Below are 18,975 nucleotides of genomic sequence, written 5' to 3'. Positions count from 1 at the left end.
GGATTTAGGAAAATAAAGACAAAGCGTCTCCTTTATGAGCACCAATGCGCCGTGGCCTCACACCGCTGAAGGTAAATTTGTCCTAAAAAGTTCAAGACTTCCTGTACATGACCTCAAATAAATGGAAAAGCTGTGTATCACTTACAGAGAAGGCTTTTCCATGTTGTTTGTAAAGTAAATAACAGTCAGTGACCTGAACACGCTCACCTTCACCAAGGCTGCACAGTCCTCTGGATTTTTTTACTTGCTAGCAACAAAATACTGAAAACATAGTGAGCTCATCTCCATGGCAATATATCAAACCTAAACCAACACATAGACACTTTAACAGAATACATTTGATAAAGTTCTAGATTTTAATGCACATTCATGGGATTTTCCTTTATTAAACCTCTTATGCAGTCATATATAATAAAGCACTAACCTGAGGCTGCTGCCATAAAGACTCCTGTCTGCTAGATACAACATGCCCAACCTCTTCAGCTCAGCCACTGCCTCGGGGGAGAACTTCACAACACAATTTGCATATAAAATAAGATCAGCCTTTTACTTTGTGCATGATGCAAACTTTAGTTTTCCCTCTTTATTCAAGTAGCAGGCCAGATGGCAAGAAAATCCACAGTGAGACACCGCAGCAGCACTCGCTTCCATGTTGTGACAACAGCAGCTTGTTTTAATGCTGAAACCTGCCCCTTGTAGGTGTGCACCAGGTAGGAGTCCTCTTTAAGACCTTCAGGTAAGGTTAAATATTGCGGGAAATGTGCACGCTATGTCCTCTCAGACCATGTGGGACACACCCGCCCTGCCCCGAGGATCATGGGAAGGCGGTTTTAGGTCTTTCAGGGAGCAGATGAGACACAGATGATCATGAGGCGGTTTTTCCGAGCACACCGGGACGAGGACTTCAGTCAGATCCAGTATCTGACGGCCAAGTGCACCCGCCTAGCTCATGACAAAGGTAAGTCACAAAGGTCAAGACGGGTTCAGCTGACTGTTAATCTCTTATCTACATGAAAACTGCTAGTTTACTACAAAGGGAAAAAAAACCCTCTTCTCCCTTCAGGAAGGTTATAATGTTGAGTCCACTGAGGCGTTCAGATTATAGTCAAGTAGTAGATCAGATGAGCACCACACAATGTCTATACAGCTAACAGTTTAAATAAGATGGAAATTAATATTTAAAATGTCATCAGAACTGCAGAAAGTGCTCCCATCCTTTTCTTTAGTCAAAGTATTGCTGGCTTTATTATCATGCTTTGCTACAAGTCAAAGTCCTGCACAGAAAAAGTTGCTTAGTATAATTATGTGACTGTTGAAAATGGAAGTGCTGCTGCTTACTTATAGATTCATGAGTTTTTAAAGATTGCTTTGTTTGTAAAAATAGTAAAGGTAATAAACAAATGCCCGTCACAAATGTCCATAGTTAGACTTTACTAATAAATCTGAAAAATAAAGTAATAATAATTTGAAAAATGTCTTGGAAAAAAAGAAAGAAAAACTACATGAAACATGGCAAACATGTTTCAAAATATAAATTGATTAGCTTCAGTTTAGCTTAATTTCTAAACTTAATTTAGCTCAGTTTATAAAATGTATTAATTTTATTTTACACTATGATAAAGAGCATATGCTGAATGCATATTAATACATTCTGCATTCCATGTATAGGAACAGTCTGACCTGCTGTTTCATCTATTTATATGTAAATATCTCTTTATGTGCTGTTGCATTGTGTGTGTGCATTGGAATCCACTTGACCCAGGGTCAAATTTCCTGAATGGAAAAACACGCTTGCCAAATAAACATCAAATTCAATCGAAGGTCACAGATTTGTTAGAAGAACCACACATGTTTTGCGTGAAAAGAAATACTTTCATCTTTACGCTGTCAAGTAAAATGTGACAAACTAAAACACTGATCTTTAATGAAAACAGGCTTTATTGCAGGGTCGCTGCATTAGTTTGAGCCCGGTGTTCTTAATAAACAGAAAACAAAGTGCATGTTTCCTGCAGCAGATTACACTTTAACAGAATCAACTTTATAGTCATTGTGCAACAGTTTCCAAGTCAATGCAGTCACAGTTACAGGGTATCTGACTAGAGCAAAGTTTATTTACAGAAATTTCTGGTAGTTTTTTTTAACATGTAATATAACTACAGTTTGTATTATCTGTTTTTATTGCAATCTGGGTCAGTGTTGATCTACTTAAAGCCCATACTGAGTTACAATGCACATTTACCTCTGTAATAAGATGTAAGAGTAGCGAGTGGTGACAGTGGTGTTATCTACTTTTTTAATTCAATTAAATTCCATGTTTAATTAAAATTTTATTCCATGTTATAAAATTAAAAAATATTGTAACAGGCTAAATCCTACATTAGTACTGATGTTAGTACTTGAGAGCCTTTCTGGTTGTGTGTTTATTGTTTTGGTATCATAAGGATTTAGAGCTGTACTGACATAAAAACTTAACAATGTAACTAAGTATATTTACTCAAGTACTGTATTATAGAAAAATATACTATAGAAAAAAATCAGAATGTAAGTATTATACTCTACAAAATTGTGCTACATTACAACTTTTTACTCCTTAATTAAACATATCACACACAAAAATAAGTACAAGCAAAACTAAAACAATCAGTGGTTAAAGTTCACATCTTAACTTTGTTTTTAAATTTTATTTATTTATATTCATTTATTCTTTAAGAAAATGTTAATCCTGAATAAAAAATAATTTGTTGCAGCAAAAACAATTATTGAGCAGCTACATCAATAAAACTACAACAATTCAGAGTTTACTTACTTAATGGTTTAAATATAGAACTTTTAAATAACTGAGCTAATTAAGTATAACTGACGGAATCGGTATTTTTAAGTATCAAAAGTAGTCTATGCAGTAGATTTTCTGCTTGGTAAAACTGATGTATCAGTTTTTAAGCAGAATTTATTTATTACATTAAGTGCATTAAGTATTATAATAGACATACTGGCAACTGTTATACAAACTACAGAGAAGTTCTGATACACTGTTCATATTTTATTTTTTAAAATATGATTTATTTTTTAGTTAACTTACTTTTTTGTTTTTTATTTTTTTCCCGCACTAATCAGTTAATGAAATGAAACCATCAGTGATTAATGTCTTTGGAGTGATAAATGTCTGCAGTACAAAATTGACTGTTTAACATTAAGTATTTAAGTAAAGTCAGCCACACAGTTACATCTAATGTGCTCAGTTTAACTAACTCTTCTTGGTTTTGTGGCCTCAGCGGTGTTGGACAGAGAGTTTCTGGTGTCCCGAGAGAGGGAGAGAAGGCTGCAGAATGATCTGGAAGCTGTGACCGCCCAACTCCTCAAGCAAGACCAGCTCAATATGGACCTCAGGATGAACCAGACCCAACTCATCAGCAGGATCCAGCAGCAGCAGGTGGACCGATTATGACTTATATTTTACATGTAGACAGAACAAGGCTGTCTGCTATAAATGTTACATTTATATATTCAACATAGATCAAATAGAGTAAGTTGCTAATAATTTACTAATAAATACACCGTAAAGTTTTACCTTCACATCTTACTTGCACAAAGCTCTGAGGTATTCGCTTTTAGTTGAATCTGTAATCACTGCCACTTCCCAATAGTTCTTGCTCATTCATACGCTACTCATTTTACAGTAGAAGTGGAAATAAATTACATTTTGCAGGATGTAAGTATTTGTTGGATTGTATTTGTTACTTGGTTGAAATTTAAACTGTCACTGAGTGTTGCTGCTGAGTGACATCTGTGTATATCTATAGATTTTCTTATTGGTTGGTTTCTGTACAGAAATCTCTCTCTTTTAAATATATTGCTTCTAGTTTAAGTCTAGTTTAAATCATTTAAACTAGACTTAAACTAGTTTAAATATTCTTAAGAAGTAGTGGATAAATACAGCTTATGAAATGAATAGGAAACTTTCCATTTATCCACATAATCTGTACCTCTGACATCAACAAATCAGCTCATCTTTGCTGTCTGTTAGTTACAGTGGAATTAAGTTTACAGTAAATGTGTTTGCACATGGAAAATGCTGATGTTTTGGCATTGGTTACTTACAAACTGCATAAGTATGAGCTACAAGAAGTAAGAGTTTTGAACCACAGAGACATTTCACTGAACTAAAGAAATCTAATGAGCATCAAAACAGCTTTCTTGTCATATTAATTTCCCTGGAACTTCTAAAATTAGGTTAAAGTTGTTTCAGCAGCTTATCAAAGTGGTCAGAAGGATTATTTTTCATGCTTTTAGAGACACAAGTCATTTTTCAGCAGGGCACAGCTCAGCATTTATCCTGTGTCCTACTTTAAGGTTGCACAGTAACAAATTATCAGGCCTCTTAGAGACATCAGTGGTATTTATTACAGTTTTGGAGAGCTTGACTCCTTCACTTTCCCCTCAAAGACAGTATCAGGTTTAGGCTTGTCCCAAACTCTTTGACCTAAAGGTGTGTCTGATATCACTTATGCAGACTGTATTGGAGCATAGCATGTCTCCAGTGAGATTTGAAAAGGATAGGAAGTGCTGAAGTGTTCACGTGAGCACATCTGCAGTATTCTCAGTATGTCCGTATCTTCCCCGCAGGACCTGGTGAACTTGCTTCGGCAGCGCGTGGTCCTGCTAGTGGAGGCGAGCTCCCGGGATGCAGAGCTACTGCGGCAGGTCGGCGCAGAGCTGCTTTGCCTGCAGAGCTCTGAGGTGAAGCTGGAGAGCCTGGTGGAGGAGCTGCAGGCTGAGGCCCAACACAGAACTGAGGTGGCAGAAAATCTCCAGACAGAGCTGTACGCTGAGGCCCAGCACAGAGCTACACTCACTGAGAGCCTCCACGCAGAGCTGCGCAGGTAAATCTTCAGTCTCTCCAGTATGACAAAACACGGAATCATGTTTTCTTTCTTTACTTTACACAGCACAATTTGGTTTACGTTTACTTAGAAAAACTTGCAGAGGTAAGCCGCAAAACACACAATGAGTTCATGTAATATAGGAATACATTTTTTTAACTTTAAGTTAATACTCTGACATGCTCCAAAACAGACGCACATTTAGACAGTGGAGGGGTTCGGAGACATGAAAGCACCTCCTTATGTTTGATGAAGACAGTAGTTTTGCATCTTTTTCACGTTGTTACATTTTCTTTGTGCCATTTTTATATTATATTAAGGTATCTTTGTATTAACTTTTAAATCTCTTTGTGGCCATTTTGCATCTCCTGTGGTAGTTTTGCATCTCTCTGTAACTGACACCAGCTAGTTCTGAAACAATTTATACGTTTTGTGTCTCTTTGTGGTCATTTTGTTGCTCTTTGTAATTGTTTCAAAACTCTTTGTTGTTATTTTTAATAGAAATCTTGGATTACTTTTTAACTTTATTTTCTTTTTGTGGTTGTCTGAAGTCATTTTTGCCATTTTTAACATACTAACATTTGACTTTAGATGTAAGAGGCTCAGGACCTCTACTCTGGGCTTTAAAGCCGTCATTATAATGCTGTGTTCTTACTTCGTATTCTACACAAAAAAAATGGACTAATCCACTAATTACTGTGGGTGGCACAGTGGTACAGTGGTTAGCACTGTCACCTCACAGCAAGAAGAGTTTTAAACCCCGTCTGGGACCTTTCTGTGTACAGTTTCCATTTTTTAAAAATTGCATAGCTCTGGAGAAACTAAAATAGCCGCCTGTCCTCTGTATTGCTGAATTGTTAATGACTTGATTAAAACCTTATCGACATTAAAACATACACAATGAACATTAACCCAGATAAGGCTGCAGACAGAAAAAGAAAAAACATTAAAACGGTTGACTTTTGATTACCATCTTGTGGAAACTGAAGCCAAGTAAAGCTGTCACGGGCTGCCCGGCACAGAGAAGAAAATTGTCTCAGACTGTTGTTTCAAGGCTGAACAAAAACATCGAGTCTGGACCCGCGACTTTAAATCAGCTGAAAAGTCCTCCGAGCAGCGGCGAGCTTCAGTCTGCTGACGTTAAATCCCTGCAGAGTGTCGGCTTAGTGTCAGAGTTTGTTATCACATTATGACTCCAGAAATGCAGATGAAAGAAATTTGGGCGTTCGCAGAGAGCAAAATATTTACCCTAAAACTTTTATCAAGACCAACATGTTTCCTTATCTGATGGCTACAAAGAAATGAATAAATGGAGTGTGAAAAAACAAAATACATCTAAGCACACTACGATAAGAGTGAGTATTTTAGTTACTTTAGTAATGTAAATTTTAAGTATGAGTGTTTATCTTACAGTAAACTTTACATTGATGAAAGATCAAATAAAGATACTAAAATTAAACTGGCTACAAGCAGAGTTTAATGAGCTGACACAGGTAAATAAGACATTTTTCTAATTGTCATCAACAGTAAGACAGTGGAGCTGGAAAGGCTAGAAGAAACTAACAGGATGCTGACAGAAGAGCTGACGGATCTCCGCAGAACTTATCAGAAGGAGGTGAGAAGGAAGAGTTTAGGAGTGACGTGGGTCAAAGCTCAGAGTTTACTGCATATAAATTCGAAACAAAAGGCTGAAGGTGTAATATTTGTGGTGCAAAGACTTAAAAAGTGTCTCTGAAAAGTCATGCAGAGACTGTATACAAAGGATGGACACAGCCACTGTGTTGTGAGGTCCTGTTTTGAACCATCGACTTTTTCAGGGTGGTCATCTTCATTCTTTGAAAGTAGATATCACAGGTGAGGGGGCAGTGAGGGGAAGCTGCACACTCATGACGTTAGTAACACTCAACAAGCTACTCATACTTTCCAAAACCTTCCATACTTTTAGTTCTCTTTATTGTGTAGCAGTTTACACATTTGCCAAATCTCTTTGGGGTTTGCGTCAGGAGGGGAATCTGCTGTAAGAAATCTGGATACAGTACGTTTTATTGAAATCGCTGGTAAATGTGCAGGTCTATATTTTGAATGTAAAACTATTTTAAAAGTAGTCGGCACCAGCCTGAGCTCCTTTGGTAATTTGTTCCACATTTGAGCAGCTTCACCATGTTTTTGATGAGTAGTTCAGGATGAGCCAAGCGGAGAGAGCTGCAGTGTTTGCACTGCGTCTGGAGATCTGATACGCGTCCTTACTGATGATTAGGATTTATGGAAAAAGCAAAAGTATTTTAAAATGATTCTCTGCTGTGATCTGAGAACTGTTAGATAAACACTGCTGAAGAAACAAACTCATATCAGGCCTCTGAAGCAATAAAGTAAATACTGCTGTCGGTAAAAGCAAACTGTCCATAGCATCATAACAAAAAGTACACAGTGCTTTATTAAACTGATTGAATTTAAATAAAATAATAAAGGAGGCAAGAAGTTTCCTGTGTGAAACTGTCCATGTGTTTGGACATTGTTGAGTGTGATCTTGCTTGGTATGCGCAAAGTCACAGGTTCAAATCGTGAATAACCTCACTCTGATGTTATAAAGATGCTGGACCCACGCGGCAAGAATTTTAATTACGTTAACATTTATTTAACAAAGTCAAACATTTCTGGCTTAAACAAGAAACTGCAAGACAATAAAAAAAGAACGTTGAGAGGCTCATGGGTTTTGTCAGTTATGTTGATTGTTTGTTTTTAATGATCTTCAGATAGTGTGTCACTTCGACTTATGAGATAGCCTTACTGCATTTCCTTTCATAAAGGATGAGCCAGTGTGTCTTGTGGTAAAGCAGGTAATAAAGGAAGCATCAGAGCAACATTCCTTAGTATGTATATACTCTGACCAGCTCTTATTATGGCTGCTACGCAGATACTCATGGGTCACTTCATTCAATTAGGAAAATTCATAAGCAAAATTGACTATAAACTGCACATCGAGCAAGTAAAGTAATTTCCTTATTGAGGTAAGAGCAGTCAAGCATTTGTACCTGAAAGGTGCAGCATGCAGGCAAAACAAGGAGGGCTCAGGACTATCACATATAACATCAAAATCCTCTATTCTTGGACCCTGAAAAGAACCACCCTCTAAAACAACCTATTAGCTGTACATGATGGGAGAAATCTCAGCAGAAGCACCGGGGGAGACATCCCTTCATCAAGGCAAATGCTGCTGGAAAAGAAAAAAAGTGTAAAATGCAAGACTTTGGCTAATGAGGAGGTTCAATAAAATCATCAGTTTAGTGATTGCAGTGCTGATTTTGTCCAGCAGATGTCAGGATCAGACACTTATTTAAACACTGCTTTGGCCTTTTTTTGGGGTTGAAACACAAATAAAACTGTTGATGAGTGACAGAGCTTTAATGAATTTGCCGTGAACGGGGATTATTTCTCTGTAGCCGGCTCCTCCAATCAGAAGTAATGGATTAACACTGTTTGTGCGGTCTCAGGTTAGTTCAGGTCAGTGTGGCAGAGTGCCAGCTGTGAATAATGATCTGCCGCTGGATTCCGAAAACCTCACGGTTCAAATTTATGTACTGTGTCCAAATTTTAAAAACTACAACCACCCAAGTGAGAGCACTAATTCAGATGTTGCTGGCATTAGGTCTGCATTGGTGTGTGTCGGTGTGTTGGGTCCAGGCATTAGCGGAACATTCCTCATTTATTTACACTCGGCTTCAAAGACTCACTCCCGCATTGGCGTCTGCTTCATCCAGTCCATCAAACAGCAAACAATCCAGGTCTACAATTATCTTTCCTTTGAGACATCTCCACAAGGCCAAGAGAAGAGAACAACAGACTGCAGAGTCAGTGAGAAACTTCATGAGAACAATTATTTGCAGGGGATAAGGCCTGTAAATTATTGTGAAAGGCCTGGGAGCAGAAGATTAAGTCTGACTCCACTGGACCCGCTCATTTTTCCACATGACATGTCGTCTTTTCCTGATTTATATTTACACGCCCACATCATAATTTTCTAATTTTGTTGTCTTGGTCACATCCTGGTTTTGGGAGAAATATATTTATTTATTTGTATTTTTTTTTTTTGAGGTGAGGGAACTGCAGCAGGAAAATGAGGGAAGCCTGAGGAAACTTCAGGAGACGGCAGAGCAGTTCGAGTGGCTTTGTCAGCAACAGCGTTACTGGATGTCTTGTGTGAAGAGGTGAGTAGGGTTCTTTTTTTGTTTTGCTTTGTTTTTAAATATATCTCAGCTGTGTGTACCAAAAAACATAACAGGATCAGATTTTAAAGTCTGCACACATGCTCAAAGTTGATGTAAACGAAACCCTGAAAACCCCTTCTTAATATAAATAATGTGGTTCTGCATAGAAAATACATTTGTAAATGATTATTGGAAAGGAGACTTATCTACTTGCGTTTTTATCTAGCTGGAAGTGAGTAAAGTTCTGATTTCTTATAATATACAAAGCATCTACCAGAGTTAATGCATGTCAAATGTGATTAAAATAAACAAGCAAACTATTCCAGTTGTTTAACTGACTGTCATTTACTCAAACACAATTATTTTTTATTTGTATAGAAATACTTGATTTATTCTAAACAGTGATTAAAGGTACTTTTTGCAATTACCTTCTGCAAATGTCATTAAACATTTCACCACAAGATGGCAGTGTTTTACCAGAAGGTTCTAGTGTAGTTGTCCACCTAAAACACAACAAAAGTGTGATAGTAACAAGAATTCTTTAAAATGTTGCGTGAATACTGCTGTAATGGGTGTTTTTGGACTTAAATCAGATTAGACCATAGGTGTCAAACTCTGGCCCGCGGGCCACATTTGGCCCGCAGCCTAATGACATTTGGCCCGCGAAGCCATACCAAATTACTATTAGAGCGGCCTACTGGTATTATACAGCTAATATATATATATTGTTTAGTATTAAGCTTTGCTTGTTCCATATTCAGTTTTTCAGCAAAACGTGTTTGAGTCCATAAGAAAAGATTCATTCTTATATCTGGAGGAATAAATATATTTCAATAAATATTAATGTTAGCCCGCGACTTTGTTCCAGTTTTGAATTTTGGCCCACTGTGTATTTGAGTTTGACACCCCTGGAATAGACACTCAGTGCACCATCATGTGGATCAAAGTGGTATTACAAGAGAGCACAGTCCATCCTGATTTCTTGATATCACTGCAACACAATACAAAGACATCAATAGATGTAACATCATAGCTGTTTTTGAGAGATTTGGATGAATTTAAAAAGTTTTTAAACTATTTTTTAAGCATTAACATCTTTGATCTGTCTGTTTCTTTGTGGCAGAACTACAAAGCTACCTAAAATTCCCATGGTATGATTTGGCCTTGTTATGATGTTACTGGTAGCACTGTGTTAGTATGAGCTACACATACTCACAATAAGCAGACACAGAGGGACCTAATTGACTTTGTAGTCTGCTTTCTACCCATCTTATTTACTTTAACTCCGTCTTCACCATCTTCTCTGGGGAAAAAAACTTCAAAATTCAATTCCCAACAAGCCTCTGACTGCATCTTTGTGCTGCCATGCAGGTTGGTTTGTCACAGCTGAAAACAGCTGTCTGCACCAGCTGGAAACAGCAGTGAGGGTGCACCACAGCACATAAGCTGCTACAGGTCGTAAAACTGAAACAACATGCTTAAAGGTGCTAAAATGTTACGGACAAGAGATCTGGAAAGAGTGTTGTAGCTTCCAAAAATGTCACAAAAACCTCTTTTTAATACTTTTATATGTCTCTTGTAATTAAAGAAAGACCAATAAGTTGAGATAGAGGTCTGACAGCTGAGTTTGCTAGAAATTAACTAAGTACTATAGTGTATGTGGGTAGGATACCACTCATCATCATGCATTTAGGTCACAGAAGTAACCATAAGTTTCTTTAAAACTAACCAGCAATGTTTGTTCATCAGTCAGAAAGCTCTGCTAGAATCCCCGAGGCCCTTCTAACACACTGGATGATATTTTTAAAGCATCTCCCATGTTTCGCCTTTATAACTGAAACAAGAAACATTGCAGCCTTAAGGAATCACTTAAAATCTGTTTTCGTGAGTCACTAGATCAACTTTATACAAAAAAATAGAGATTGATGATTCTTGAAGAAAGTTAAGTGCTTTCAAACATCTCCCCTCTGTGACCCAAATGTTTCCTGTTAGTGTCCCAGCCTTAGGCCCCAGAATTCCTCACATTAAACTTTCCAAAAGATTAATACAGATTTCATGTTTAGGATAAGTTGGATCGTATGACAGTCTGTCAAGGACAGGGTAAGAAACTAAATTGTATTGTTCTGTTGGTCTGGTGTTTACATCAGAGGAATTTTGACTGAGAGCGTAAATGTGCATTTTTCCCCCCTATCTTTTCACTTCAAATTGATACATTGATATATTACAAGCCCCGCTCCAGAAATTTCTAATGCAATCAGTACAGGTAGTGCACATAATTCATATTCTGGGCCCTGCTTATGCACATTGCATTAGACACATTGGCAAACTCGTATCCAAAGCAGCTAAAATTTAGAAAGCACACGGGGGTTCAACATCTTGCTTTAGGACATTTTTACATGTGGATAGGAAGGTCTGGAAATCAACCCTACAATTTATAACCCCCTCCTCCAGCCAGGCTACATGCTGCTGCTGCTTCCTTTATAGATTAATTAGCAAATATTTAGAAACTCGTGAGATTATGTACGCTGTGCTCGAAGAGTTGCTGAGTTATCATATTCTACAGGTTCAAAGACTGCCTCATGGAGGAGAGAGAAGCTCTGCTGCGACAGGTCAGCAGGTTGGAAAAGAAAGCTGAGAAACTAAAGCGTTCACACGACGGCAGTCCAACACGGAGACTTGTCTGCCCCCTTCAGGACGCCGAGGGCTGTGACAGGTAGTGATAGATGAACAGATTTAATGAGGAACTAGTTCATTATTATCTGAGTGTCTTTTTCAACTTTTACTCACCTTATAACACATTTAAACTTCCTGTCTCTTAAAGCAGTATAATATCATGGGAGGCAGACACAGTGACCAACCTGGAGTCTCAGGTGGAGAAGTCAAACATGCTGTGCGAAGAGCTCCTCGACCAGGTATCACTTTAATTTTTTCTTCCTGAATGGTTTTCTTATCGAAATTTGCTGCAGAAGAAATCTTCTCACGGCAGCTTAAAGGTTACTCAAAATGTCTCCACGCCTGTTCGGTCTCGTGAAATCTCTGATGACACGTGGAAACCTTGGACGTGAAACATTAGACCTTCATTACAGTGCCAATATTCATTCGAGTATGGTTGCCAGTCCCCAGAGGAGCTGCCGTGCTGTCAGTTCTTCCAGAAATTACAAGTGTGCTTTGGATAAACGTGTCTAACATCTCTGCTGTGGATCGTCTAAAGGGCACACTTTAAGGTACCTGTGTGGCTCTGTTACTTCTCATGTGTGGAGCACGGCGGTGATTATTTTCTGTAATAATGTTATGAGAAACTGAAGTTTTGTGGCAGCTCGAAGTTTCGAATGCTTGCTGGCTCTCTTCGCGTGTCACTGCAGCCCTCAGATGAACCTTTATTTTAAGAAATCTGGTGGTGATCTCAGGACTGAAATAGAAGACATGAAAAAAGAGAGCTAACATTCATCTGGATGTGACTGCCAGTCCCTGAAGGAATTGTCAAATATCCAGGAGACTCACAGTCTAATAATTGTTTTTTTCTTTTTTACTTTTTATGGTTGAGTAGTCTTCAAGTATTCAGTGAGTAACTGCTGCGCGTTCCCCAAATAACCAAGTTTACATACATACAGTTCTAGTGTCCTCTTCATGAAGAAACTGTGACAGTTGGCATAATATGTGCATGTAAATGTGTGCTTGTATTGTCACTTTTACTGACCTTTCTAATCTTATAATACACTGTAACTCAGCGTATTTCAACCCAAAGCACCATCCTTCATTGAATCCTTGTATTGGGACCCTTGTGGGGGCAGTCAGATGTACTGCCTCCTAGGTCAACAATCTCTGCTTTAACACTTCTGTATGGAACTACAGAAAAAGGTCCAATTTAATCATATAGATGGAGTTCTTGTTGGCTGCTAAACGTAAAAGTAGGCTGTTTGAACAATCGGCTCGTGCTGTGCTTTCTTTGGGACACCTGAAACATCGGCTGTTTCCTTTGGCCTTAGAATTCACGAACCAGTCTGTAGTTCCCCCCCTTTTCCCCCCTCCAATGTCACCTCTATCTCTACAGCCATCTTTTCAGTGTTTCGAAATATTTGGATCAAAAACAAGAGCAGACTCGTGTTGAAATATTAGAAATCCAAACCATATTCATCTGGTCACAGCTGCCAGTCCGCTGTGGGCTCATTGCAGTGCCAGAGAGTTTTCCAAAAGACTCTGAACATTCATGTGCACTGAAGTATCATCAGTGTTTTTAAACATGGACACACGAGTCTGTACAGCAGACTGCATGCATATAGGAGGACTAAATAAGCCAAAAAACAGAACATTGAAAAAATAACAATCTGGGTAAAAACTGGATTTACAAATATCCACTCAGCACATAAAGTGGAACCATTCAAAGTTTTAGAAAGTCACCCTGCAGGACTGCTTCCAATAATAACTGATGGCAGTCGTTGACTTTTTAGGTCTTTGGAGAATCCAATAGTGAAACACATCTGAAAAAGTTGGGGTAGCATAACCAATGTAACAGATGAAAACAGATAGAAATAAATTAGTTATGATTATAGGCGGTATCTAAAAGATGGTGTAGGCACAGTGACCTCACCCACTGACTTCTGGATTTTTCCATTTTGAACCATCAGCTTTAGTGTTTTTGGTCACTGCCATGTTGTTTTTGTTTAAATGATGTTGTTGAACCATCTAAGCTATCTCCTTGTAACTTGCTCTTAAGATGGGAACCAGGTGTGCAACCACTTGCAATCAGTTGTTATCGTCAAACCGACTTTGAATGTAAATAGTTGGCAGCAGACTGTCTCACTGGTGTTTTATCACTGTCTTAACACACCGGAGTCCAGTAAGACCTCATAGATTTTGAAACAGAAATTCCTCCACAAATAGTGACATAGTTGATGCAGAGCGGCAATTTAACTGCAACACGGCACAGGTGCTTGGTACCCTTGTATTTATACAGGAATATAACCACAATGCAACCAGTTGGTAACCAGTTTGGTTGAATATTGCAGACAAGTTGCATTCATTGACACAAACTCACTCAAACCTTCACCAGTCTGTCTCAGAGTGATTGTAGTCAGTCTGAGACAGACTGCAATTGCCTCCCACCAGGCAACCCATGCAGTCGCCTTGCTATCGACAATAGTCACCTAGAGTCTGAAGATGATGCATTTCAACCTCTGGGCGATCAGTTATTTGCCACATCTGCTTGAAAACTGGTCACAAAATGTGAAAAAATGCAATGCAATCACCAAACCAGTTGTTGGAAGGGAGTTCTTCTTTCCCACTACCTAATTTTTATGCACTGAAAGTTGCAGCTTAGTTTATGACATGTTCATTGCATATTGGATTTAATCAAAGTACCAGTTTAGATTGTGTTAGTAGTTTTTAATTCTTTGTATAACTGGGGCTTTTATTATTTTATTTATACACATCCATAGTATGCTACACTCAGAACTGAGTACACACAGTTTTCTGTTGTTGTTGCTGTGATGGCATTGATAGGGGCATCACATTTGCTGAATTTTCTGAGGAAACTTGTTCAGGAGGATTCATATGTCTGACGTGTTGTGTTTGTTAAAGTTTAACATTTTGAGAGATAAGCTTAATGGGTTTATTTTCAAGGGTTAGTTGAAAGCATTGAAGCCTCTTTCTATTGAATATGAAGCTGGAGCGAGCAACTAGTTAGCTTAGCTTAGCATTCAGAACCGAAATACAAGGAAACAGTCTAGTTTTGTGCGCAGGTAGCATAATCTACCACTGGCTTTTCAGCTTACTTAGTATTGTGTTTTATATTGGTTGTTTAATCTATAAAATAAACAGTGTGAAAACAACAAATATGTCATTACTGGGATGTTTTCCATCACTCAGCAGATTCACCAGTGAGTCACTGCTCCAAGCCAAGAAAAGTCCTCTGCTTAATGCCCATAAAACCAGAACGTTATGTTTTTCCAGTTTAGTTTTTCCAGTCTTTATGCTAAGCTAAACTAACCATATTTCTCCTGAGTGTATTCATTTGAAGAGCAGTGTGCAGATAGTAGCAGCCTTGGGATTGTTTGAAAGGATTCTGTAAGAGTGACCAGTGTAATGTTTTAAAATCTTTGGATAAAAGAAGAATGCACAACTCAAGAGCAAAACAGACATTCAAAACAGCGATAGTCATGCGAGGATGGCTGCCAGTCCCCTGTGGACTTGCAGAACAGCCAGAGCATTCATATAACTGATACTTCATGGGTACCAGAGTCTAATCAGTGTTTTGTTTTTCTGTCTGCAGCATGCTTTAAAAAGTTAGAGGGCTTTGAGGAACTTGAGGTTTCAAAGCCATTTTGCAATCAAATAGGAACCCCACGATGTCTCACAAAGAAGTCCTTCAGGAAGAGCTCACAAATCCTGACAGGACCTCAAACACTTCATCCTCCTGCAGGATTTTTATAGTGGAAGGTGTCTGCCTGGCCACTTTGGGGATTTTTCAAAGCCCTCACATCTTCAGAATGACAAGTTCAGTGTTTTAAAAAATGGGGATAAGAGGAAGCCTGACAGACAGAACATAAGGCTAATAATCGTGTGCGGATGGCTGCCAGTCCCCCAGATGAGCTGCCAGGCTGCCAGAGACTTCAGAGGTGGCTGATATTTTTTGGGCTCCGGATTCACATCAGACCTTTTCACTGTCTGTCTGTCTGTCGGCTGCACATGGCTTCCTCCCAAGCCATTCGAGTCCTTTTCCAAAGCAGCAAAGAGATGACTAATAATGACTGGAGGGAGGTGATTGCCAATAGCCTCTGTGCTTCATTCCCCTCACCTCTCACAGACTCTGCAGTGCATTTCTTGGGATAATTATTCTGATTGAGTGCAGATGATGCAGAGTGGGGTTTTTTTGCAGTCCTTGCTGAGCTGAGAGAGGGAAGAAATTTAGCTGGAGGAGCAGGGAGCACCGGAGTCATAGAGGAAACAGCCATGAAAAAACACATTACCAGCTCTGACATGATTTATACAAATGGGAGATTCACATTGTGTAGACATAAGTATTGTTAGATGACAGAAAGAGAAAAGGAGGACGCTTACTGTTCATTGGGCTGACATCTGCAGAGATAGAGAGATGTGCTATTTCAGACAGAGTGGTGCTGCTGAAGTACAGGTGAATAAAAAAGTCTCAAATTCTTGGCTAAATATCAGTGTGAATCTTCTTCTAGTGTTTAGATTAAGTAACTTATTGAGAGACCAATAAGTCTAACTCTGGTTCTCTGGGTAGTTTTGGAAATATAGGAGAAGATACTCTGCCTTTAAAAAAAGAAACCCTTTTAAATCAGAGTATGGCATCAACTCAGTTAAAATTCTGGGATATTGATCTGTTCAGTTGAATAACAGAGAGGATTGTTAAATAAATTCTGGTTCTTTTGTGTTAATTAAATTTACAACAGGTCCACTAGATGTGGAACAATGAGACAACCCCAAAACAGGAATGGTTTTACAGGTGGAGGCCACCGACCATTTTTTCCGATTGCTCAGTATTAATACGTCAATACATGCCATTGCAAGGTTTGCTGTGTCTCCCAGCACAGTCTCAAGATCACAGAATATACCTGATACCATGTAGTCTGATTGGCATTTGCCACAGAATACCATAATTGGCAGGTCCACCACTAGTGCCCTGTGCTTTTCACAAATGAGGGCAGCTTCACCTTGAAGACATGTGACAGATTTGAAAGGACCTGGAGAAGCTGTGGAGAACGTTATGCTGCCTGTATCATCGTTCAGGGAGGGACCACGGAGGGATGCACTGACCTCTACAGACTCAGCAAGTGGCATCCTGACTGCCATTAAATATCGGGGTGAAATCCTTGGCCCCACTATCAGACCATACACTGGTGCAGTGGGCCCTGGGCTTCCTCCCGATGTATGACAAAGCCCGACCTCATGAGGCAAAACTTTACAAGCAGATCCTGGAAGATGAAGGAATTGATAACACTGACCCCCACGCACATCTGACCTAAATCTAATAGAATGCCTCTGGGACATTATGCTTGTCCATCTGACGCACCAGATTGCACCTCAGACTTTCAGGAGCTCAGTGATGCCCTGTCTAGATCTGGGAGGAGATCCCCTAGGACACCATAGGAACAAGTGCTGAGTGCCATTTTGAGTTTTGAATTAAATTACAAAGCAGACTAACCTGTTATATGTACAATTGCGTGTTTTGGAAAGCTGCAGAGAGCTTGCACTTTTTGCTATAATATATGCTGCTTGCAAGTAGATTTGCTTTTTACAATCGGTGTGGAGAATACACAGAGTTACGACAGTCACATTAACAGGAAAATACAGCTGGTTAAAATAGAAATATCCCTCAATCTCACTTGTAGCATTCATTTCCAGCCATCCTTTGACCTGTACTTACTTTCTTTGAGGTTTTTTCTCACTCTCAATTCCCTTCTTGTGCACTCTTATGTTTATTGTCTTTGGTCATCTTCACTTACATTTTATTTTTCTGCCCTCAGGCAGGGAGCCCTATCGACGGATACCAAAAACCTCCATGAGGACAGAAGCCTGGATGTCTTTGCTTTCTTTTCTCACTTTCTGCAAGCCAGGAGATGCAATGTTTTATGTGTTTGTGGTTAGCTTACCTTCCAGTCATTGTTTTGAAAAACCAAACACCCTTGGAAAAACACACCCGTGAAACCACACACGCATTGTTTTGTTTCCACTATTGTTCATCGTGATATATGACCGAATTAAAATACAATGTGCTCCTGTCCCGCTTTTGATGTCACACATGCACATCACATGTGCCTCGACTCTGTCTGGTCACATTTTTCAGTAATTGTCCATTGTTCAAACCTTGTAATCAACACCACTAACAAGAGCACAAGCACCTGCAAATGTTCTCTTTTTGTTGTTTTGCCAATGAAACGTTGCAGGACAACCAGCAGCTGGCGTGCAGAGGAAGCAACAAATGTTCTTTCAACCAAAATGAAGCAATACTGATTATCCCCCCACTGGTACTGCTTGACTCTGATGAGCAGATCGCTTCATTCATCAATTTGCATGTGGCTCAGATTAAACACGGTGACTCAGACGCTTTATTATATGTGAACCATATGATACATGCTTATTGCAAACGCAGTTTACACACGGTGAGCCAAGACATTTAAAGTATGCATTCTGTCACACCACAAACATTACACTGCAATCAACATGAGGAGCTACACGTTTATTCAGGACTACAGCAAACTTTCAACATGCATAAAAAAATCTTAACAACACTAAACCATTAATGATACAGGAAGCATCATTATATTTCATCGGCGGTGCTGGGACAACATTTTTTGTTAGCATGACAGGGGTTCGTTTGACAAACAGCAGACAAGATGTGTGATTTAAGTTTTGACTCCATGTTCAACAGGCTTTACACAAACTACACCACAGTCTCATAGCTTTAATGGCACGACCACCAAGCTCCTGCACTCAGTCCGATGATGCTGAATAGCAAACATTTGTTTGCAAATATCAAACATATAACTAAAACTTTGGGTATATTGCTACACATTTTATGTTTAAAGCTCACAACCAAAAACCTGCTGACTTCATGATGAGTGAACCATTAAAGTACTTACTGGTTTCAGGGCTTGATCCAGTATTTGAGGTAATCAATTTTTAGCCTGGAAATATCACTAATTCTCTATGTGAAATAAAAATTATATATATCTATATATCTATATCTATCTATATATATATATATATATGTATATATATATATATATATATATATATATATATATATGTATGTTCATAACTTACATGATTAAGTTATGATTAACTTACATGATTAAGTTATGTTGGCCCATAGCCTATCAGACCATAAATTTTACATGGTGTACTACAGAGGAGAGATAGTTGGGCAT

At 38.8% G+C, this 18,975-nt stretch overlaps 1 protein-coding gene across 4 annotated transcripts; it reads left to right on the top strand.

Annotated features, from left to right (window-relative positions):
- The first annotated feature begins 556 nt into the window (after positions 1 to 556).
- Positions 557 to 17,826, top strand: LOC113031465 (uncharacterized). 4 transcript variants are annotated; one of them, XM_026183588.2, is made up of 8 exons: positions 557 to 958; positions 3,273 to 3,430; positions 4,624 to 4,880; positions 6,408 to 6,495; positions 8,973 to 9,085; positions 11,649 to 11,798; positions 11,910 to 11,997; positions 17,572 to 17,826. In XM_026183588.2, the coding sequence occupies exons 1-8, from the start codon at positions 862 to 864 to the stop codon at positions 17,608 to 17,610; spliced, it is 990 nt and encodes a 329-aa protein (XP_026039373.1). In that variant the 5' UTR covers positions 557 to 861; the 3' UTR covers positions 17,611 to 17,826. The 4 variants fall into 4 exon arrangements, with proteins under 4 accessions (XP_026039373.1, XP_026039354.1, XP_080161226.1 ...); XM_026183569.2 differs by having other exon boundaries at positions 11,907 to 11,997; XM_080305100.1 differs by lacking the exon at positions 17,572 to 17,826 and adding an exon at positions 12,159 to 12,858.
- The last annotated feature ends 1,149 nt before the right edge of the window (positions 17,827 to 18,975 follow it).

The sequence above is a fragment of the Astatotilapia calliptera genome, chromosome 2 (assembly GCF_964374335.1).
Source record: "Astatotilapia calliptera chromosome 2, fAstCal68.1, whole genome shotgun sequence".
Classification (NCBI taxonomy): domain Eukaryota; kingdom Metazoa; phylum Chordata; class Actinopteri; order Cichliformes; family Cichlidae; genus Astatotilapia; species Astatotilapia calliptera.
The sequence above is the reverse complement of the archived record's forward strand: the minus strand, read 5'-3'. Positions and strand labels throughout refer to the sequence as shown.

Coding starts and splice junctions, on each gene's coding strand:
- LOC113031465 (XM_080305096.1), top strand. CDS start 862: ATGATCATGAGGCGGTTTTTCCGAGCACACCGGGACGAGGACTTCAGT. Junction 4,881..6,407: donor CTCCACGCAGAGCTGCGCAG/GTAAATCTTCAG, acceptor TGTCATCAACAG/TAAGACAGTGGAGCTGGAAA. Junction 9,086..11,648: donor TGGATGTCTTGTGTGAAGAG/GTGAGTAGGGTT, acceptor CATATTCTACAG/GTTCAAAGACTGCCTCATGG.